General features: G+C 42.9%; 1 protein-coding gene across 4 annotated transcripts in view; it reads right to left on the reverse strand.

The window, feature by feature from the left end:
• GFRA1 (GDNF family receptor alpha 1) overlaps positions 1–21,783 on the reverse strand; it is a 204,158-nt gene that overhangs the window by 124,972 nt on the left and 57,403 nt on the right. For 3 of the 4 annotated variants that reach the window (XM_055300300.1, XM_055300298.1, XM_055300299.1), the window contains one exon: positions 16,138–16,152. The exons of the other annotated variant lie outside the window; for it this stretch is intronic. In XM_055300300.1, coding sequence (XP_055156275.1) covers positions 16,138–16,152 — 15 coding nt within the window. The remainder of the gene's footprint in view (positions 1–16,137; positions 16,153–21,783) is intronic. 4 annotated transcript variants of the gene reach the window in all.

Consider the following 21,783-nt stretch of genomic DNA (forward strand, 5'->3'; position numbering starts at 1 on the left):
CTTTAATGATCAGTAGTAGCCTACTGCTTGACACAAAGGAGGGCATCAATAATTGACACAAAGGTGGTTCAGTCAGTGAAGCATCTGCCTTCAGCTTAGGTTATGATCCCAGGGTCTTGGGATCAAGCTCCACGTCAGGCTCCCTATTCAGTGGGGATACTGCTTCTCCCTCTTTCTCTGCCCCCCCAACCAACTCGTGTGTGTGTGTGTGTGTTGCGCACGCACACACACGCGCATGCATGTGCGCACATGCGCATTTGGGCATGCACTAAGTAAATAAATAAAATCTTTTAAAAAATAATTGTTTTCTACATAGCTGAGCTAAGAAGATATTTAAGCATTTAGGAACACCTCTGAGCCAGGGTAGTCTTATTTCCTCACTCTATCAATATCTTCATCTTAATTCCCTAACCAGCCTGAGAACCATTTCTGAAACTTCTAATTCATTAGAATGGCTTCTGATCAAATGCTATGGAGATGCAGAAAAGCAGGGGTCAGCAACAATTTTCTATAAAGGGCCAGATAATGAAGGCTTCCAGTTTGCAGCCCATACAATCTTTGTGGAAACCATTCAATGCTGCTCCTGTGGTACAAAGCAGCCATCAACATTTAAATGAATGGTGTGGCTGTGCTGCAATATAACTTTATTTACAAAAACTAGGTGGCCAGTCAGCAGGCCATAGTTTCTCAACTCTTTAAGAATGAAATAATATTTTCTTTACTTTTGTAGCCAAGTTTAGAAAACACCTCCCCCATGGACCCTTTAGTGTATTCTGGAAGAACTCTTTCTTACTTTAAATTGCCCTATTGATTCTGCTCTATCTTTTGTTGTTGTTCTACTTTCACAGACATATATATGGCATGTGAGGCAGACTGCTAATTTTGTGCTCTCCAAATTACAGTATGCTTGTCATGCTTGTCAAATAACAGTTGCTTAGCATTCCTAAAGAGAGAGGACTGACTGCCATGTCAGGGGCACATCAGTGAGGCACTCAGATTCCTCTACCTGGTTCCCAGCAATTCAGCTCAGACCCCAACTTGCAAAACCTAATCAGGGAAACCTAAGTCTCACCAAAAAAGAAGGTTCCCTGGGGTTCCAGTTCTTATCCCTAACTACTTATCAAACAGTTTTTCCCATACATATCCCATATCCTTTTCCAAAGACTGTACAGTCTTTCCTCAGCCATATTTGATATTTAGCAGCCTCCACTCCATAGACAGGTGCCCTAAGCAGCTACTTGGTTGACCTACCCATCATTCACAGAATGTCTTATCTTCCTCACAGAACTGGAAGCTCCTAGATTGGTGTTCAAATTTTTTTTATTATTATTAAATACAGCACACCCATGTTGTGCCTCACACACTGCCTGGCACATAATAGATCCTCCATGATGTTACATGGATGAATGAATATATAACCATCTTGCCCAAGTAGGCTTCCTTCCCTTGGTATTTTTAATTTAAGAGTAGATGCCTCCCTATCTATATGAGTTTCTTATTGTTGCTGTAACAAATTACCACACTTACTCATTTAAAACAACACAGATTTATTATCTTATAGTCTTAGAGCTCAGCAGTCCTAAAATCAAAGTGTCAGCAAGGCCACGTTCCTTCTAGATTTTCTTAGGAGAGGATCCTTTTCCAGCTTCTAGAGGCTGCCTACATTCCTTGGCTTGAGGACCCTTGCTGGATCTTCAAGGTTGGCAGCACAGATAGCATCTTCCAAGCTTGCTTTCTTGCTCCTTGCCAACTTCTTCTATCATTGTATCTACTTTTCTCTCTTTTGGCCCTTTTGCCTTCCCCTTAAAAGGGCCTTTGTGATTGCACAGAGTCTGCACAGATGATTCAGGATAATCTTCCCAAATCAAGATCCTTTATTAACTCCCATTTGCAAAATCCTTCTTCCCATGCAACATAACATATTTGCAAGTTTCAGGGATTAGGATGCCTTTGGCAGGCCCTTATTCTGCCTATCATACTTCTCTTTAAACACTAATGAAAGCTGGGGTTGGAGACCAAGGGATAGGCATTATAGTTTCTGAAAAAGAGGTGCACTCCAGCTGAGCCATTCCCCACTGGAGATGCCCACCAGACACAAAGAAGGACAGAGAACAGCACACTTAGAAACTTTCCAAGTAAGATTTCAACATCTCCAAAATTCAGATTGCCTTTTCAGAAATCCATATAGTGCTACTTCAAACAAGAAGCAAGTGACAGAAATTACAGTCCTGAGCTGCTCCAAAAACCAAGTTATTCTCTGAGTGACTAACACTTTGTCCAGACTGTGTGTCAACATATGTGCCATTCTCGGCTATGTCATGGGGGAGGTAGTGATCAAGGAGAGGCTTAAACTTTAATTTCAAGAGGGAAAGATAAAAGTTGGGGGAAAGACAAAGGTAAAGCAGTTTTGACTACCAAAGTAGAAGTGATTGGAATTCACCATTTCACAGAATAATAGACTGGACATGATGAGTCCTCAATATGATGTCAAACCCCCTCATCATACAGATGAGAAAATTCAAGCAACAAAACTGACTTTCCCAGTATCACACAGTAGTTAGGTATGGTGCCCAAAAAGTCTCCCTGCCCTCTGAATGCCAGTCCACTATGACAAGAATTTTCTACTTTATATCTACACTTTTTTTTCAGATATTAGAGCAACCACAAGTTAGTGGCTATGGAAAAAACCTAAGAAAGACTATTTAATTTATTATTGACCCACTCAAACAGATACACTGTGACTTTATAGCCAGGGGCCTCCTTTAACATAACAGAAAGCTGACATATACCTTCAGAGTGGCCACATATGTAATGATTTTTCTAAATTCTATATCAAGTCCTTTTTCAGAATTGCCTTCACAAGGCTGTAAGTCATCCATCCATCCACAAATTCAAACATCTATTAAATACCTACTATGTTCCACGTGCCAGTGATTAAAGATAACTAACATGGTCCTGCCTACAAGAAACTTGTAGTCTGGTAGGGGGAGAAGGAAAGCCATCCTGCTAACCCTAACACCACATCCTATTTCCAACCCAGACTAGCAGTGCCACACCTGATGATTTGCTTGCTTTATTTAGCCAAAGGGGCTCTGAATGACCTTTAGCTTTTTCTGAAAGCCAGATTCACCCTCATGTAATGAAGACATGTGCTAAGAGAGGATATTAGAAGACCTATACTCTATACCACCTTCTTTTTTCCTTAAGTAAGAAGTCAGCTTTATTTATTTGCAAAAAAGAAAAGAAAAGAAAAAGTTGGAGCAAGGACAACAATAACTCCCTTTGGTAAAAAATGTAATAAATGTCTTGTACATCTGTTCATAGGTACTAAATCTGAGCCACGCAGAACTATGGTACACAGGAAGCTAGAGCCGTTATGCTAGCACATCAAAGCACATTTCTTTTAATAAAAAATTGACAGTATGTACATTATTTACACACACACACACACACACAAAGAAAAACCAAGTTACAATCGGATGTGTGTGCATATGTGTGTGTGTCAGAGAGTAAAGCTGGTGGATGGCACCAGTGAAGACTAATAAGGAAGCGGGTACAAAACAGGCCCACACGACCTAAAGGGAAAACTTGTCGAAGCTGAGAACCAGGGGACAGAGTAAAGGGTGTGCAGCAAGGGATGTGTCAGGACCCAAACCCACAAGACGATTCAGCCCAAAGCCAAATTGCAGGTCCCAGATAAAATTTAATGGGTGATCGAGATGTGCTAGAGTGACCAGGGGGAAAAAATAACAAAAACAACAAATCTAGGTTTGGGAAAGCAGAGAAGAAAGATGCAGCACCTGTCAGAGTCACAATTCATCTGAACATCATCCCTTCCCTGGTCAGGGTACATCCACCCTGTACATCCATCCACTATACATCCATCAGCTCCCTCACTGTCAGGCCCCAGGAGATTCTAGTCTTCACTCTGTGGCTATCCAAGCAAGCTGCACATTTCTGTACCCCCATGGGTTTCCTTCCACTCCAGGGCAGGCTAATACCTAAAGCCTTTTGGGAAAAGTTCCAGCTCCACTTTTGTAAGGTTTAAACTATATTTTTTTAATGCATTTCAAAATAAATTGCAAAGATACCAAGGATAATCTTTTTAGAATAACAAACCTTCTATGATATGGTAAAGTAAACCCAGCCTAGAGGACAGAGAGCCTGCATTTGAATCCTGACTTCCAAATGTGTGATTTGGGGCAAGTTAATAAATCTCTCTGGATATCAATTTCATCAACCAGAGATGGATACAACAATTTTGATCTCACAGGGTTCATCAATTTAATACTTACTGAGGACTTAACGATGTGCCTGGCACTATGCTTGACATAGGGATGTAGGGTTGAATAACACAGCAAAGCCCTTGCTCTCATGTACTTTATATTCTAGCTAGAGAAACAGGCAAGAGATCAGTAAGAAGGAAGAGGGGAAAAAAAAGAACAAAGTAATTTCAAACAGTATTGAGTGCTGTATTCATTTGCTAGGGCCACTGCATCAAATTACCACAAATTTAGTGACTTAGAATAACAAAAATGTATTTTCTCACCATTCTGGAGGCCAGAAGGCCAATATTAAGGTGTCAGTAGGCCCGTGTGTTCCCTCTGAGGGTTCTAGGGAAGGATCCTTCCTTGGCTCTTCCAGTGAATCTGAATGGTGGCTCCAGGCATTCCTTGGCTTGTGCCAGGAATGTTCCAACTGCTGCTTCTGGCTTTATGTGCCCTTCTCTCTGTGTCCTGTCTTCTTCTTATAAGGACAAGTAGAACCCACCCAAAATCCAGGACAATTTCATCTCAAGGTCCTTAACTAACCCTGTTTCCAAATGAGGTCACATTCTGCAGTTCCAAGCAGACACGAATTTCAGGGGCACATTATTCAACTCACTAACCATTTCGTAAAAGTGCTATAAAGAAATGAAGAAATGGGGGGGGTGGTCTGGGGGTAAATAATATTCTGCAAGGGTGGCCAGGAAGTCATCTCTGAGAGGTGACTGGCTAACAGAGTAGCAACCATAGGAGGGATGTTCTGGGGCACCAAGGCAGGACTGAGATCAGATAATGGGCCCAAGTACCTGGACAGAGACCTGAGGAGGTGACTGAGCAAGGCGGGGGGTTGGGGGGAAGGAATATTAGAAAGAGTGGAGCCGAGAGGGGTGCTGGGGCCACATCACAAGAGTTGACATGAGAACTGAATGTTGTAAAGGATCTCAGGAACTAATATGCATCACCTCCTTCTCCAGAAATCTCAAGGGCTGAGTTTGTAATCCTCCCACCAAAGAGAGTGGGTGGTCCAAGCTCAGGTGGCCCCAAACCACAGCAGGCCTCTATTCCAAGAGGACATTAATTTATAGGCCTCTCTCTTACTCCCCCCTCACAATGCAGGTGATTTCCTGATGCAGGATATTAACTTTCAGCTGCTGGAGGTCCCTAACCTCCACACGGGCCTAAAAGGTTTCATCAGGTTTGGATAAGCCTTAGATAAGGAGCTGAACTTTTGCAGGCTTATGAGAACAGTACCTCCAATCCCTTGGAGATTCGCTCATCATGAACCGTAATCCATCTCAAATAAAACCTGTGCATACAGTCGTGGTCTCCCACCATGGCTGTTTAACAAGGAAAAAGAACAGCTTTGTCTGTTCTGCAAAAGCGTCCTCTGTTTACACTGTGCCCACGGATTTAATTTCTGAGATTTACATTTTAATTCTTTATGATATTCAGGAGATAAATAGATAGAGAGGCCTATGGTGAGGCCTGGCTTTTTCCTGGAAAGCCTACTTGCCTGACTTTCCTCCCTCTCTCCTGAGATCTGTTTCTTTATCTTGCCAAAGTTAATCTGGTTTCCTTCTCCACTCCCCTTGGGGTTTCCTCGCCTCTTTCCACCTCTGACTCCCTTCCCTGCCCCATTAAAGTTGTCACCCCAAGTGGTTGTTTGGTCATCCATCATGACTGAATCGTGTCCTGCCACATGCATGTCTACCCTGAATTTTATCATGTGAATTTCTTTGGAAATAGGGTCTTTGCAGACGTCATCAAAGTAAGGTGAGATCATATTGGATTAGGGTGGGCCCTAAATCCAATGGCTGGTGTCCTCATAAGATGAGGAGAGGACACAGAGAGAAGAAGCCATGTGACCTGGAAGGGAGAAATTACAGCAAAAGAGCTAAGAGGGAGAAAGCCCAGGATTGCTGGGGCCTCCAGAAGTTGGAAGAAGTAAGGAAGGATCCTTCTTTGCAACCCTCAAGAAACAATGGCCCTGCTGATATCTTGACTTCAGACTCCTAGCCTCTAAAACCATGACAGAACAAATTTCTATTGTTTTAAGCCACCAAGTTTGTAGCGATTTGCCAGAGCAGCCCTAGGAAACCAGGAGAGTATTCGGAGGCTGTTCTCCACCCATCTCTCACTTGAGGCCGGACCCCAGGCCCTGTCTTCCTTCTGGGGTGGTCCAACCCCTGACTGGCTGCTGCATTTGTGACTGATGAAGCCACATGTTCTCTATAGGAAGGATCCCAAATAGGGTCCCTCTTTTTTCTCTCTCAACGTTTTATTATGAAATTTTCAAACACACAACAGAGTTGAAAGAATTTACAGTGAAAACCCATATACCTGCCACTGACATGAATGATTAACATTGTTCCCTACTGGCTTTATCACAGATTTACCCATCTATCTGTCCCTCTATCCATCCATCAATACATCTTTTTGGTTTTTTAGAAGCATTTCAGAATAAATTGGAGACATAGTGCACTTGCCTCTGAATACTTCCTTGTGCACATCATTAACTGGAGTTTAATATTTGTTTTCAAGTTTCTCCTTTTAGGGCAAAATTGACAAACACATAATGCACAAGTCTTATGCGAACATTCTATGAGTTCTGGCAAATGCACACCTCTGCGAAGGCCCAACTCCCATCAAGAGAGAGTTTTTCCATAGCTCAGGGAGTCCCCTCCTGCCTCTTCACTCCCATTGCCCCAGAGGCAACCAATGTTCTGAATTCTGTCCATTACAGATTAGTTTTAAGAATTTCATGTAAATGGACTCATACATACAGCATTCTCTTTTGTGAAAGGCTTCTTTGACTCAGCCCAACATTTCTGAGATTCATCCACATTGTGTGCATCAACATTCTGCATTCCTATTTTTTTCTATTTTTGAGTGGCATTCTATTCTGTGGGTACACTAACTGTCGTTTCTCTTATTCATAGGCACCTGGGCTCTCTGCACTATTTCCTTTCTTTTATTCATAGGCACCTGGGCTCTCTGCACTATTTGGCTAAATTAATAAAGCTGCTATGAAGACTGGAGTACATGAGTCTTCTAGTGGGACACACTCTTTCACTTCTCTGGGGTTTGGTTGGGACCTCTCATATGATAATGGCACCGTCTATCCTGATCTACTGGCAAGCCCAACGTAGTCTCCTGGTCCCTCCAGGATGTATGATGTGGTCACTGAGAATTCAGACCAAGTCTAACTGCCTGTGTCTAAACTCAGATTCAATCCTTCTCTAGCTGAGACCTTCTACAAGGTAAAATTACTGAAGCTTTTTGAATTTATTTTAGCATCTGAAAAATGGGGTTAAAATGGTCATAAAGGAGTGTGTGAACTTGTAGGGTTAATTCTGGGGAAGAAATGAGTTCATGTATGTGTCTGGCACAAGCTAAAGTAAGGAGAGGCCATCTTTATCCCCTGCTGCCCCCCACACAGCATCAATAGTTATATCATGTGCCCAGTACATGGTAGAGATCTGCTCAAAAAGCTACAATGGTTTCCTTCGGCTTCCTAAAACAAGTTTTGCCTTTGCTGCCTGTATTTTAAAATCATTGCTCAAGCTACCTAAAATATCATATTTCAGCATATTTCTATCAGCTCACAAACTGATTCCCAAAAGATTGCTTCAGCTGTGAACAAAATATATGAATAAGTCAACAATTGTTTGTATGTTCCATGGCTTTTGGCAAGCCATATTCCAAAAAACAACTGGAATGAAGCTCCCTGACATCATGGGGTTCAAAAGACTCCACTCCCTGACCACTGGGCTAGAGGGGACCAGATGCACCAGAGGTACAGAAGGCATTCGCAAATGGTCACCAGCTGTCTCCACAGGTGCCCCTATCAGCGACTGCTAAAGGTAGCTGTCATGGGCAAGCCTCTGAGTTAGAACATTTCCTCTACCTGGGCCGGGGGGGGGGGGGGTGGTGGATAGTGCACTAGCCCAGGCATCTTGCAGGATTGGGGAGGCACCAGAGAGAGAGGCAGCTGGGGGACACTGACAGATGGGTGCAGCCCAAACATATAAACAGGCTCAACCTCTCAAGCACCCTCCCGCCTAAGCAGAAAACACAGCCTCAAATCTGTCCCCAAGATACACTCAGCAATTTAAAGGACTCCAATAAGCAGCCATCAATCTAAGGAAGGTGCAGGAGAGTTTAAGTGCTCAACGGCGGGAATATTATAAACAGACAAGTTGTTTCATCTCTGGCCTGCCCAGACTATGGGAGAAAGTGCAAATGTCTTACCTCAGAAACAAGGCACTATTCAATCAGCCTCCGCTCTAGAAAAGACGAACCCACTTAGAAGCTTGCAGAGCTAGAACTAGCTGAGAAGTCATGACAGCAAGCCTGGGTCTGGTGTGGAAGCAGAGAGGCACTGTGATGGACTGAATGCTTGCGTCGCCTTCCCAAATTCGTGTGTTGAAATCCTAATCCCAGTGTGATGGTATTAGGAGATGCGACCTTTGGTAGATGGTTAGATCATGACAATAGGGCCCTCATGAATGAGATTAGTACCCTTATTAAAGGGACCCCTGAGATCTCTTTCCCTGCTTCTGCCATGTGATGACACAACAAGATGAAGGCCATCTATGAACCAGTTAGTGGGTTCTCAGCAGACACAGAATCTGCCAGCATCTTGATCTAGGACTTGTTGCCTTCAGAACCATGAGAAATAATGTTTGTTGCTGAGCCCCCACAGTTTATAGTATTTTGTTATAGCAGCCCAGCCTAAGATATGTACTCAATAATCTCACCTCTCTACAACTGGGACATGATGTTGGGCCTTGAGAAAGGTCAAGGATTTGTGATTGTGTCCCTCCAAGAGGTATTTAAAAGCCTGTGGACAGCATGTTACTGTGAAAAATCAGGACAGCATATTGCAGGACCAGAAGTCAAACTACCTGAGTTCAAAATCTTGGCTCAGGTGTCTCACCTTGGGAGCAGGAATGTACAGATAAAGGGAGGAAGCCAGGATGATTCATGTGGTAATAGGCTAGAGTTAGAAATCTTAGCAAGAATTCAGGCTTAACACAGATATATCTGGTTACACAGAGAAATAAATATACATATATATGTGGGTGAGTATGCACACTTCTATTTCTTTGCTCTGTCAGCTGAGAGGTCTTAAAAGAAATGACACCCCGGTAGCAATGAGCACAACTAGCTCCCAGATCTTGGTTTCTAATAGCATTCTCCATCTCCTTAAAGAAATGGCTGAATCTAGGACAAGAATGAGACAAGATAAGCCCGGTGCATCTTATAGTATCAGAAAATATGGTACAAATGCTCAACCAAAAACTGACAGGGATACGTCAAAGGGGCACAACAAGCTAAAGGAAAAAGCTCCCAGTGGCCAAATCAAGAAATTAAATAAAGTTGTACTGCATTATAACTCCAGGTAGAAAATATATATGCATGACTCCATTTCGATCTAAATAAATGATTGAATAAATTAATAAATAAGGGCTAAGAGCCAAATCTCCCATGCAAAAGAATAATTTATGTAGCTACTCTCCCCTCAATGATATGGAGCGTAATTCCTCACTCCTTAATAGTGGGTTATGCATAGATTTCCCTCCAGAGTACACTATGGAAAGGAGGAGGGAAAGTAACCTCACAGTGGAGAAATTTGACAAACACTACTTCAGCCAAGTGATAAAGATTAACATCAATAGTCATAGATCATGTTGATAGTAGGGGCCTTTTATATGACGTGATGCAAAACAGCACTTTACCTCTGCAATCTTCCCAAAATCCATAACCTCATTATAATCATGAGAAAAACATCAGACACATTCCAAGAGAGGGGCATCCTACAATATATTCCTCAAAATACCAGTACTCCTCAAAGCTGTCAAGGTCATCAGAAACAAGAGAAGTCTTAGAAACTGTCACAGCCAAGATGAGACTAAGGAGACATGACAACCAAATATAATGTGGTCTCCTGGATGGGATCCCAGAATAGAAAAAGGACATCAGGCAAAAACTAAGGGAATTTGTGGAGTTCAGTGAATAATAATGGATCAATATTGGGTCATTAATTGTAACAAATGTACCATACTAATGTAAGACATTAAAAATAGAAGAAACAGAGTATGGGGTATATGGGAGTTCTCTGTACCATATTCACAGTGTTTCTGGAAATCTAAAACTGTTCTGCAGAATAAAACTTCTCAATAAAAAAAAGGCTCTACCACTCACTAGTTATATAACTGCCACAAGGTCGATTCTCCTCTATGCCTCAGTTTTCCCCTCTGTAAAGCGGGATTTTTATACCTATTTTATAAAATTGGGAGGGAGATTCTATGAGAAAATGTATGCGAAGTACCTGTTCCAATGCCTGGAATATAGGAGGTACACAAACGTGGCATAATTATTACTACTATGACCCTCATCATTATTACTATTACCCTCATTATTACTATTACCCTCATCAATAAAACAAAAATTTTAACTTATCAGTAACCATTTCAACAGAAGAACCTAAAAGTCTCCCTTTACTGATCTGGCAATTTTGAAACACAAGTTACTGGGAGGAGAGGCTTCGAAAACCTCACCCCAAACTTATACCCTGGGATTGAAATGGGCACAAGATGAATCAGCTACAAAGACAAACCTCTTTCAAGGTCACCTGGCAGTGAACAGGCCTCTCTACACAGCCCACACAGAATGTGATAAAGCATCTCAGAAAATGCAATTATTTAAATATGGTTATCCTTTTCCTCATAAACCACACACACACACAAAGTGAATCTATGTAAAATTAAATGGTAACTTTGCTCAGTTTGTGCTGGTAAGATGGATGCATTTCCTACATAGCTCAGAATATCCTACTGATTCTGGACAGGATGGGGAATAAGGGAATAATATACATACGTAATCAATATTAGCATATGGGAAGTGTGATCAGGGAACCAATCACTCTCCATCATAAAAATGTTAACGCATTTTTCTCATTTACTCGTTAACGACTCACGACAACTTGGAATTTTTAGCTGGAAATGGTAACAATAGATTTAATTTATTCACCCAAATCCCATACTCATAAAGAAAACAATATTTCATATTGTATAACATTACCAAGGGAACCATAATTCATGGCTAAAGGGTCAGAGCTTTATAATAGATGGGATTTTCTGAAGTGGTTGGGAAAAACCTGAGATCCAGCCTCAGCAGTTTGACCAAGAGTTTGAAATATGCTAAAGAGCTCAAGTCAAATATATTATAAATGGCAGTGGTCCCTGTTTCCACAAGTCCACCCCAACGATTACTAGGCTTGGCCAGGCTGCCAGAAACCAAACTATGATTTATTGTTCTCTTCAAATTAGTAAAAGCAATGCCATCCATTGTGAATTCCAGAGTTGATGCTTCAAAATGGGCTTATGAGTAGGTTAGACTTCCAAAACCATAATCTTTTAACCATAATTCCCAGCCACTAGGGAAGCCTCTGCTTTCACCCAAGTTCTTTAGAGAACAGTCATAACCTGTAGTATGGGATATTTCTGGACTCTATTTAAACTCAAATACAATTACAACTTATCAAGATAAAGCATTAGCAGGAAGCCAAGTTGGGTCACAAATCTCCCCAATTCTCTCATTTTACAGATAGGAAAACTGAAGCTACAGGGCAAAGCAACTGGCCCATTAGCCCCCCAAAAGGCAACCTTGCTGGGAGCCAAACTGAGGTCTCCTGAGCATGTAATGTATATATTAATATATAATAATGTATGATACACATATATATGTATGTTGGAGAAAAGTAGCTCTTTAAAATCTAAAGATAAGTATAGGGGTATTTTAATGATGCCCTTGATGTGCACAGCTTGCCGCCTTTAAGGAAAGGAGGTGTAAGTTCTGGGCACAATCCTCCCCACAGGTAAAGTGAGAAGAAAGTGGGACACTTAGTGGAGGCAAGCTGGCCAGGAATGGGGCTGCAGAGACCCTTGGAGGGGAGTGCTTAGGGCCTGTGGGCAGGTCCCCATATCAGCTGGGCCTGAGCCCACTCAGGACTCAGCCCTGGTCCTGATTTTAACTTCTCACACACTTTTTATGCATTTTTGTAGCAGCCAGTGTGGCAATATTTCATATAAATATTTCATATAAATCAACCACAGCACTCTTTTGCTTAAAACCCACTGCTGACTTCTTTCCTCCAATCTCCAGTGTACACTCCTACCCTCTTCTCATTTCCTCACTTCACACAATGCTCTCCCTCCCTCCTTCTGATTCTGGAATATTGGGGTGTTCCTGCCTAGTGGGGTTCCTCTACATCCTCCAATAGCTGGTCCTTCTTGGCATTCTCTCACCATCCCATTAAAATGGCCCTCCTAGCCATGAACACATCATCCTGTGACATTGCCTTCACTGCTTGTATCCCTCAGAATTCACCTTGTTTGTTTTGTGGCATGCTTGGCACCAGGGTCCCCCAAGCTAGACAGTAATTTCCATGAGCAGCACAGAGCCCTTGCTGTCCTGTCCATCCCCTCATCCTCAAGGTCTAGAAAGTGCCTGGCACATATTTACCGGTTGCAAAATAAGCCAGTGCACTGTGTCTGAGAGGTATTACTTGAGCTGAAAGAAAAATCTCTTTAATAGCAAGACCCCAGCTCCAGGCGAGAGCTGTGCAGAAGGAAAGGCTATGCCTCTTCGGGCTCAGAGTCTATCAGGGACTTCAGTTCACAGCACGGAGCACAGAATTAACTCAATGGTGAAGTCTTTATACTGTGCCCACTTACACTTTCAAACACCCTGCTGAGTGGCATCGCTCTGATTTCCAAGCCACTCACTCGGTTTCTGTTCGATTTCAGAATCAAGGTTGAGCCCATGGATGAGTATTCAAAAGGTGCTTCAGTAACTTCAAATGAGGCGTGTGTGTGTGTGTGTGTGTGTGTGTGTGTGTGTGTGGTCCTGACTTCATTATTAAACGATTGATACAAAAGTGCTCTAAAACTCGAGATTCAAAACACGTGTGCAGATACAGCGTTTTCAACTGCATTTGATGTTGTGAAGAGCAGCTCTATGGCTCGTCGGCATTTCTGAGAGCCATCCAATGGTGCATGAGCTCTGTGGACAACAGAGAACGTGTGTCAATTAAGGCTCCTTGAAAACGTGGCCCCACGGCCCTGGAACTCATATACACAGAAGGCCCAGCTGCGGGCCCACTGGTCCTTGACGGTCCTCGTGTCCTGTTGTCTAACCGCCACAGCAAGTGGCCTTTACAGATGAAAGAAATGAAACAAGCTATAAAATGGCACAGGAGCAGGGCAGAAACACGTCCCCACATGCACACACCATGGACACAGGGAAGAAAGGCTCCACAGTAGCTGCCGCGCTGTCACCTCCTCTAACAAGATTGATCTGCAGTGAAATAAAAGATAATGCAATCCAGGGGAAGTAACTTCGGTTTCCTCTGAGAACGTCTGATGTTGTCAGCTTGCCAGGCTACCTCTCTCTTCTGCCTGCCAGGGTGCACAGCAGCCCAAACACGCAGGCACTCCTCGGGCACATGGGCCTCACTCTCCCTGCCAGAAGCACACACCCTCCAAGCAGCATCTCCCGCAACTGCTCCTGGCTCCTCCTAGGGCAAGCCAAAGGCGCCTGGGCCTGGATGCCCATGGCAGGGTCAGGAGGTCAAAGCCGCTCAGAGTTCCCACGGTGTGTGTGGATGGGCCTCAGTTTCCACCCAGTGGCTTCTGTTCATCTGAGGCCACGGCGTTTTCTGGTTGTTTCTTTCTAGCACCCTGTGGCTCCCGTGTTTTGAATTAATGGCACAATTCTGGAACAGAGTTTTTTCAACCACAGAAGACATTGTGAAGTCACGTTTTAGATTATCTGTAAGACACAGAACCTTTTGTCTTGGTCTGATGTGACCATCACCAACACATTTAAACTGTCGCGTGTTACCGAGCATTAATTTCCTTGGCAGAATGACCAGAAGCAAAGGGAAGGAGGGGGCACGAGCTGACGGGTTCCCTGCTACTGTTTCAGATAATGTGCCTCCATATGAAATGGTCCTAGAAGGCCAGAGCCACATAAATAATTCACAAAAACAAGTTCAGTTCTCTTCATTTGAAATCCCACTAATATCTTACACGGGGCAACGGGCAGCTAGCAGCTTCCGTCTCTGGAAGATGCTATCAAGTCCTGATAGCCAGTGATTTGCAGATGATTATAACTTCTGCTCTGCATATCATTGCAACTGACAGGCAACCCTATCAATCAAGTGGCATGACTGATAATAAAAGGAGGCAAACTTGACATAGGTAGCCTAATAAGCCATTTTTTTTATACCAACCATGACAACGGTGAATGCTCCTGGTTGTTGGGAGAAAAGCCAGTTCTGCTACAAGCCTTTTCTCTCCCCATTCTCCCAGTGCCTCAGCACTCATGCTCCAGGAAGACTTCCCAAACTCCAGCGTGTTTTGTGTCACAAAAAGAGAATGTAATTCAGAGCTGGGTGGCACTTGTATTCTAGCTCATGCAAAAAAAAAAAAAAAAAAAGAAAAGAAAAAGCCTCTTTTCCTCCCAGAGCATCTCGATGAACCCCCAATTTGTCAAGGAAGAAAACACACTGCAGCAAGGGGCCCTGGCAGCAGGGCTTTCACTACATCAACAGTCACGGCACCTTTTCAATTTTGCTCATCTCTTAGTCTCTAGCCAAATGGAACTTATTACTTATAGCTTGTTGGGATTTATGAATTATTTATAAAAGTAGGTCTATGACTCCAGACTCTTAAAAGACAAACACAACAGTCCCCTCATTGTTACCCACAACTGCGCTTCTATCAGAGCAAGCAGACATTCTCCATAACACACACTGCATGTTTGGGCTGAAATAATCGTTGTGAAAATATCAAGCCTGTAAGATTATTCAGAAGCTATTTATGGGATGCCTAGATATATTTTTAAACCGGTGTCTTTTATTCTAAGCCATCCTTGGATTCATGAAAGACACAGCAAACGTGTGCCACAAATGTATTTCCCAGCTCGCGAATACAGTTATGCCCTGCCGATCGTACCCAGTGGTTCCAGACTGTGATTTAAAAGAGAGAGAGAGAGAGAGAGAGAGAGAGAGAGAGAGAGGCGGCATCCCTTTAATGTGTGTCTGGGAGGTTCAACAAGGCCAAGCCTAAGAGTCTCCCTCTGGATCCCAGAGCACGAGAGCTAGTTGTGCATCCTTGGTGAGGACTATAATGCATGCCAGGAGACGCAGTTAGACTTTCCATCTCCAGTTCCCCAGAATGCATTACTTTGGCTGGCAAGACAGGTTAGACACTACACATGCTCGCCGGGCTCCATCTCTGTCACAGGCCCAGCTGGAGGGGTTGCCAGGGACACCTGGGTTGAAGGGGTCATGCCATGGTCGTGTCTACAACTCCCCTCAGGACAGTGATGCATTTGGCAAAGAAAAGAAATCCCCACATGGAGCCAGCATATGGAGCTCTGCCCAAGCAGCAGCTGGCCCTGATACAGAAGCCCAGAGGGACAGGGACCTTCTACCTGAACCCTCATCCCAGAGACACCTGCTCCCCACCAGTCCCACAAGTCCCAAGGATACCTTTTCCCTGATGGGGACCCAGCAATGACTCTCCCCAGTGTGCCTGCCCAAACTGCCCAGCCCCCACCCTACCTCCAAGCATGGTCCACAGGCAGAGTCTGGGCCCCAGAGGCCCAGAGAGGCCCAGAGAGCCCGATGGCACTTTAGGCCACCTTAGGTGGTGTCCCTAAAGCCCCGTGGTGTCTCCTAAAGCCCCCATGATAAGATCACAGAGAATGCAAAGCTCCATAACCCTCTGCACACAGACCACACCCTTGTTTCCAAAAGAGCCCAGCCAATGAAGAAGCAGGCAGGAGACGGTGAACTTACCTTGCTGTAACACATCTGCCAGGCGGATGGAGAAACAAGGGAGGAGAGCAGGAGAGAGAGGAGAAAAAAAATTATTAATAATGATGTCACTGAAAATGACAATGATGATAATCACAGCTAACATATGCTGACTTTGCTGAGCGCTCTTTGTATAATATTTCCTTTAACTCGGAGGAAGTGGTTAAGAGCTCAGGCTCTGGAATGAAACTCCTGGATTTAAATCCTGGCTCAACACTTAGTAACACTGTGGCTTGCATTTCCTAAACCACAAATAGATAGGAGTATTGGAAAGATCAAACAAATTAGGTCCTATGTTTTAAGAGCTTAGATCAGTGTCCAGCACGTAGCAAACATAATTTGTTAGTTATTATTAATATTAATATTATTATTTTTCACAATGACCCTAGAGAGCAGATTGTATTCTCATCCTTACTAAACAAACTAAGGGAAGTGAGATTGGAGAAAGTTAGGTAACTCATCCAAGGCCTCAGAGAAGCAAGCAATGGGCTTGGCATTGAACCCAAATGTCTGATTCTAAAACCTGTCTCCTCACCCACCACGAAGTGTCTGACTGGTTTATAAATAACACAGAAGCAACAATACCACACAAGAGAATAAGCAGAGGAGGGGGTCTATGAATACGCTAAGGTTTCATATTTAAATCACAGAAGAAAGTCATTTGTATGAATTCTCCATATCATAACTCACAACTACTAACACTGTGCCGTCACACCAATCCTAGGTCAAAGTTTGTCAAAAGGTGAAAAAATATTGATTTTTATTTCAACAAATATTTGAAAGGCCAGATGCCAAGCACTCTGTCTGGCACTGAGAAACATGCCTCTAGCAAAAGGCATAAATGAACAAGGAGTCACTAATATCCCTCTCAAAGGGTAATCTTGACTCCTAACACCTTCCATTCACTTTTTCCTGTTTTAAAACTTTATATAAATGGACTCACTTGGTATATATCTTTTCTGTTTACCATTTTTTGCTCCATAGTGACTGTGGGAGTCACCCATGCTCCACGTAGCATGCAGCAGTAGATCATTCATTCTCTTTGCTATATAGTACTCCACTGTGTGATTATATCCTAATTTATTTTCCCCTTGTAATGTTGATGGACATTTGGACTGTTTTCAGTGTTTGACAATTAGGAATTGTGATGAGTATCTTTGTAACATATCTTCTCGTAAACAGATGTGCATACACCAGGTCCTTTTTGACATCTCTCATGAGCATTCTGACTTGTTCTGCTTCTGCTGCCTCCCGACCACCCCAAAAGTACTCATCTGCTCATATTTCTCACTCGGTAACTTAAAGATGCAAGACAGTGCTGGTGGGAACACAAACAGCACCACCCAGACATGAGCCGGCTCCTGCCCTAATAATGGGGCTGTAGATAGCTAGAAAACTTCTGGAAGATAGCTTGACAATATGTAAGGAAATGTGAAATATACACTCCCTGATCTATGAGTACCACTTCCAGAAATTTAATCTAATGAAATAAGCAAAAGTACAAAATAAGTCTATAAGAATGTTCATCACAGCATTGTGTATAATGACAAAATAATGGAGATTGCCTATTGGGCTATAGGGAATCCACCACAAACAATGTATCCCATGCAATGGATTATGGTACAGCCATTTCAGATGTTGTTGAAAGACTTTGATTACTTCTGAATGAAAAAAAAAATCAGACAGCAACATGGCACATGTACCCTGAACCCACTTACATGTGAGTATGCATGTGTATAGCTCTGCCCCGGAAATGTTTGTCTTCAGGTGATGGAATCTGGGGTCACTTTTTTTACATCTTTATGCAAGCATTTCTGTATTAGTTGAATTTTTTAACAATGGTCATGCTTTTCATCTATAATCTGAATTTCAAGACTCTACTTTCATATTAAAAACTAAGGGCTAGGGATCCCTGGGTGGCACAACGGTTTGGCGCCTGCCTTTGGCCCAGGGCGCGGTCCTGGAGACCCGGGATCAAATCCCACATCGGGCTTCCGGTGCATGGAGCCTGCTTCTCCCTCTGCCTGTGTCTCTGCCTCTCTCTCTCTCTCTGCGACTATCATAAATAAATAAAAAAAAAATTTTTTTTTAAAATTAAAAAAAAAAACTAAGGGCTATATCATCAACCTCAAATTTGCTGCCAGTTGTCAGCTACATCAGCAGCTCCTAGAAGGTCATATGCACCTTTCAGAGATGGAACATGCACCTGGTGGATTAAACAGACCACAAGGGCAGAATCCCCATGGGAGCAGCTTCATGCCACTCACAGATGTGACCCTCACGAGGGGTGTCATTTATATACTATAGTATATATAGTATACTATAGTATATATGCTCCCAAGGGCACATCCAGGCTATGGCACAGGTATGACCAGTGGCAGGCTCACAATGCCCAGGGAGTAGGCTAAAACACCACCCTCTCCCTAACATTCACGAAAGCTAACTGGGATGTTAATGGACATAGTGGTCCCATTAAAAGACAACTCCAACTCTGCCCTAAGCTATACATGCTGTGGATTACTTTCTAGCCTCAGTCATTCATCATCGGTACAGATTCTGTGTGGATGGCACTCTCCCCCATGCCTCGACACTGTCCGGAGACTCTGAAAAGGACCACATGCAGCTTCCTAACTACACCTGTCACATGCACTTGCTGCCCCAAACATGCCTTGAGAACCACCCACCCTCTGACCAGCCTGCACACCTGGAGGAGCCCTCCTCCTCCTCAGCCTTCAAATGTCACAGGCACCGTTGAGTTTCTCAGAGCCTATCCCCACAGAGAAGGAAGTCACTGTTTCCACCTGTGTGCCCCTAGAATAATTTGTACACATTGCAATTATAGCTCATATTATAGCTAGTTATTTATATAGACCAGGAGCTCCTGAGGACAAGAGTTACGTGTTTTAATCATCTCTGTGGGTCCTAACTGCCTGGCAGGTACACTCCCACACGGGAAGGAAGGAAAAAGGACTGGTTTGTCTTAGCACTCATCTGGTCCAACCCCCTCATTTTACAGATGAGGAAACTGAGTCCCACAGAAGTAGGATATTTTTCCCAAGATCACTGACACATGGCATTAAAGACTTAGTGAGGACCACATGAGATTCATTTAACCTTAATGAAGCACAAAAGCTCATCTCTATTATTAGCAAAGCACAAATTAGAGATTTATTATTCTCCTCTAATGAATACAGACAAAAATTTCCAACCTTGAAAACATCAGTGAAATGAGATTAGTCTTTCAAATACGGATCCAGTCTCGACGGATGTCGAGGATCCTCGTCCAGGATCCTCAACCTTCTCTCCATGGCTTTTGACAGGGACACTTCCTTCGAAATTCAGAACTGATGTGAATCACTGGAAAGTATCAGTGTGCAGGGAGAGAGGAACCTCAGGCAGGGATTTAGTGACCTGATTCCTTCCAATTTAACTGTATATTTCATGCTTTAGAAAATAAATCTGCATAGAGTACTATTCATGTCTTCTACTCCAAGAAAGTCTCTTGATTTTCATATAAGCTATTTTAGATAAAAAAAAAAAAGTTTTTCGGCTTCATTTACATTTTGCACCTTTTATTCAAATGTAAATTTTAATAAACACTAGTATAAATATTGCAACAATTTTGCACATGAGTTATCTTGTAATTTACACTCTAAATTTATGTCTTTTGTAGTCTGTGGCATAAATCATTCCATTCTTAGCATTAGTTAGCTTTTTGGTCTGTATAATAATGGCTTGGGTACCTTCTTCAAAATTTCACCTTTCCAGACTGAAGCAGCCATCCAGGCTCAGGCTCAAATGATTTATGGACAGAAGAATAAAAAATAAGTGAGAAGAAGGTAAATCAATCCTGTACTGTTTGGCTACATTTTACCTCCTCCCAGAATTCTGGACTTCAGAAGATATTAGCCACAGAAATACTCTTATCCTCATGTACGCTGGTGTTCATCCATCACCCCCAACTCCCAAACCATAGGAACTAGTCACTCATAAAATTCAAAGGTCCTCAAACTGGAGTGTGATATTCACCTTCAGGCTAACCAATCACTAGGAGTCATCTGGGAGTCGATCACTTAAGCGCTTTGAACTTGAAGTTCCTTACTGATGACCTGGGGATATTCCAACACCCACACCTCAGTAGTGGGCAGGTTAAATTAAACAATTTACACCAACATTCTCCCACTGGCTGCTGTGAAGACCCACTCTAAGAGTAAGACTCAGTGCCATCCTTTCTGCTTTCCCAGGAAAGTGGGAAATCACAGAAACACAGAGCTGGGAGGTGCCAGCGCCTACCCAGCCATAGTTAGATGGAGGCCAAGGGACACCAGGGACACTTGTGCAGAAGAAATCAACTCCTTGAGACAAAGCTCTACTCACACTCACTTCCCTCAACCCCAGTGATTCACGTGAACAAAGAAAGCCTGTTCTCCAGCCCTACCCCCACTGCCTGCAGCCATTCTGGTCCTATAGATAGATGAAAGGCCATGTATAAGTTGGTGACTCAGATGAGGGAAGAAGAAAATAAAAAGGAACTCATATTTGTCTTTCCTAGCCTCAATGTCCAGTTTCTTCCATTAGGAATGAGTGTCAAGGGTACTTGCCTTCCTCCCCCACAGCTACGGATTCACACCCCAGAGATCTTTAATGCACTGAGTCCTCCAGAGACAGGAGCCATAAAAAGACTAGATTACTTATTATTATTAATAAGTTATAGCAATTAGGCTGGGTGATTCCTAAACGTTGCTGATTAAAAACTTTCTTGAGTGCTACTCATCCACATGACCACTGTTTACCTCTATTAAAAATGATTTAACTACACTCTGGGTGAACCCCTCTCCTGTGCCTGGGTTAATAATTAGCAGAGCACAGAGCCACGCGGGTTAAGTGAGTTAGCTCTCCTTTATTTATCTATTGCTTTATTTTATGAGGAGAACTGGATGGCAGTCTTATTGCCCATTCAGTCTGCTAGGAATAATTTACTATTTCAATCCTCAGTCCATGGCTATGGTTAGAGAAACCTTCACTATTATTACAACATCACACTTAGCCCACACCCCACAGCATTAAAGATATGCCAAACAGTGAAAGTGTGCCTGACTTCCATAAGACTGGGGGAGGTAAAGTTACCAGTTCTCAAACAATGTAATCATACTACTCTCTCAATTTTGCCTTCTTTTCTAGGTTAAATTATATATGAGGGGAGTTTAGTTTCTTGAAAATGCATGCACTTAACTCCCATTTAAGAAGTCTCACCTGGGGAGATAGCTGTCTTGTGAGTCCTCCTGTGGTTTGAGCTACAGAAAGAAAATTCTCTTTCAAGTACAAGTGCTTTTACAGTAAAGCACTGTAAATTTTACTGGGACCCAACTAAGCAGGGGCAAAGGAAGGGATATGGGGAACAGCTGAAATGAATGCTGCTTCCTTGAATGGGCTATGGTTCACCATTAACCATAATCAATTTCAAGATCAGCAGAGCTACCCTCTCACCAAATTTAAAAATCCAGCAAGCTTTATCCATGGACATGAAGAGTAACTGGAATTCAGTCTGCATACTTCTATCAATCTCTGTGAATGAAATGAATTCTTTCTTTTCTATGTTGAAAAGTGGGCTGACCAATGCCTACTCTC

This window comes from Nyctereutes procyonoides, unplaced genomic scaffold, assembly GCF_905146905.1.
Source record: "Nyctereutes procyonoides isolate TBG_1078 unplaced genomic scaffold, NYPRO_anot_genome, whole genome shotgun sequence".
NCBI classification, from domain to species: Eukaryota; Metazoa; Chordata; class Mammalia; order Carnivora; family Canidae; genus Nyctereutes; species Nyctereutes procyonoides.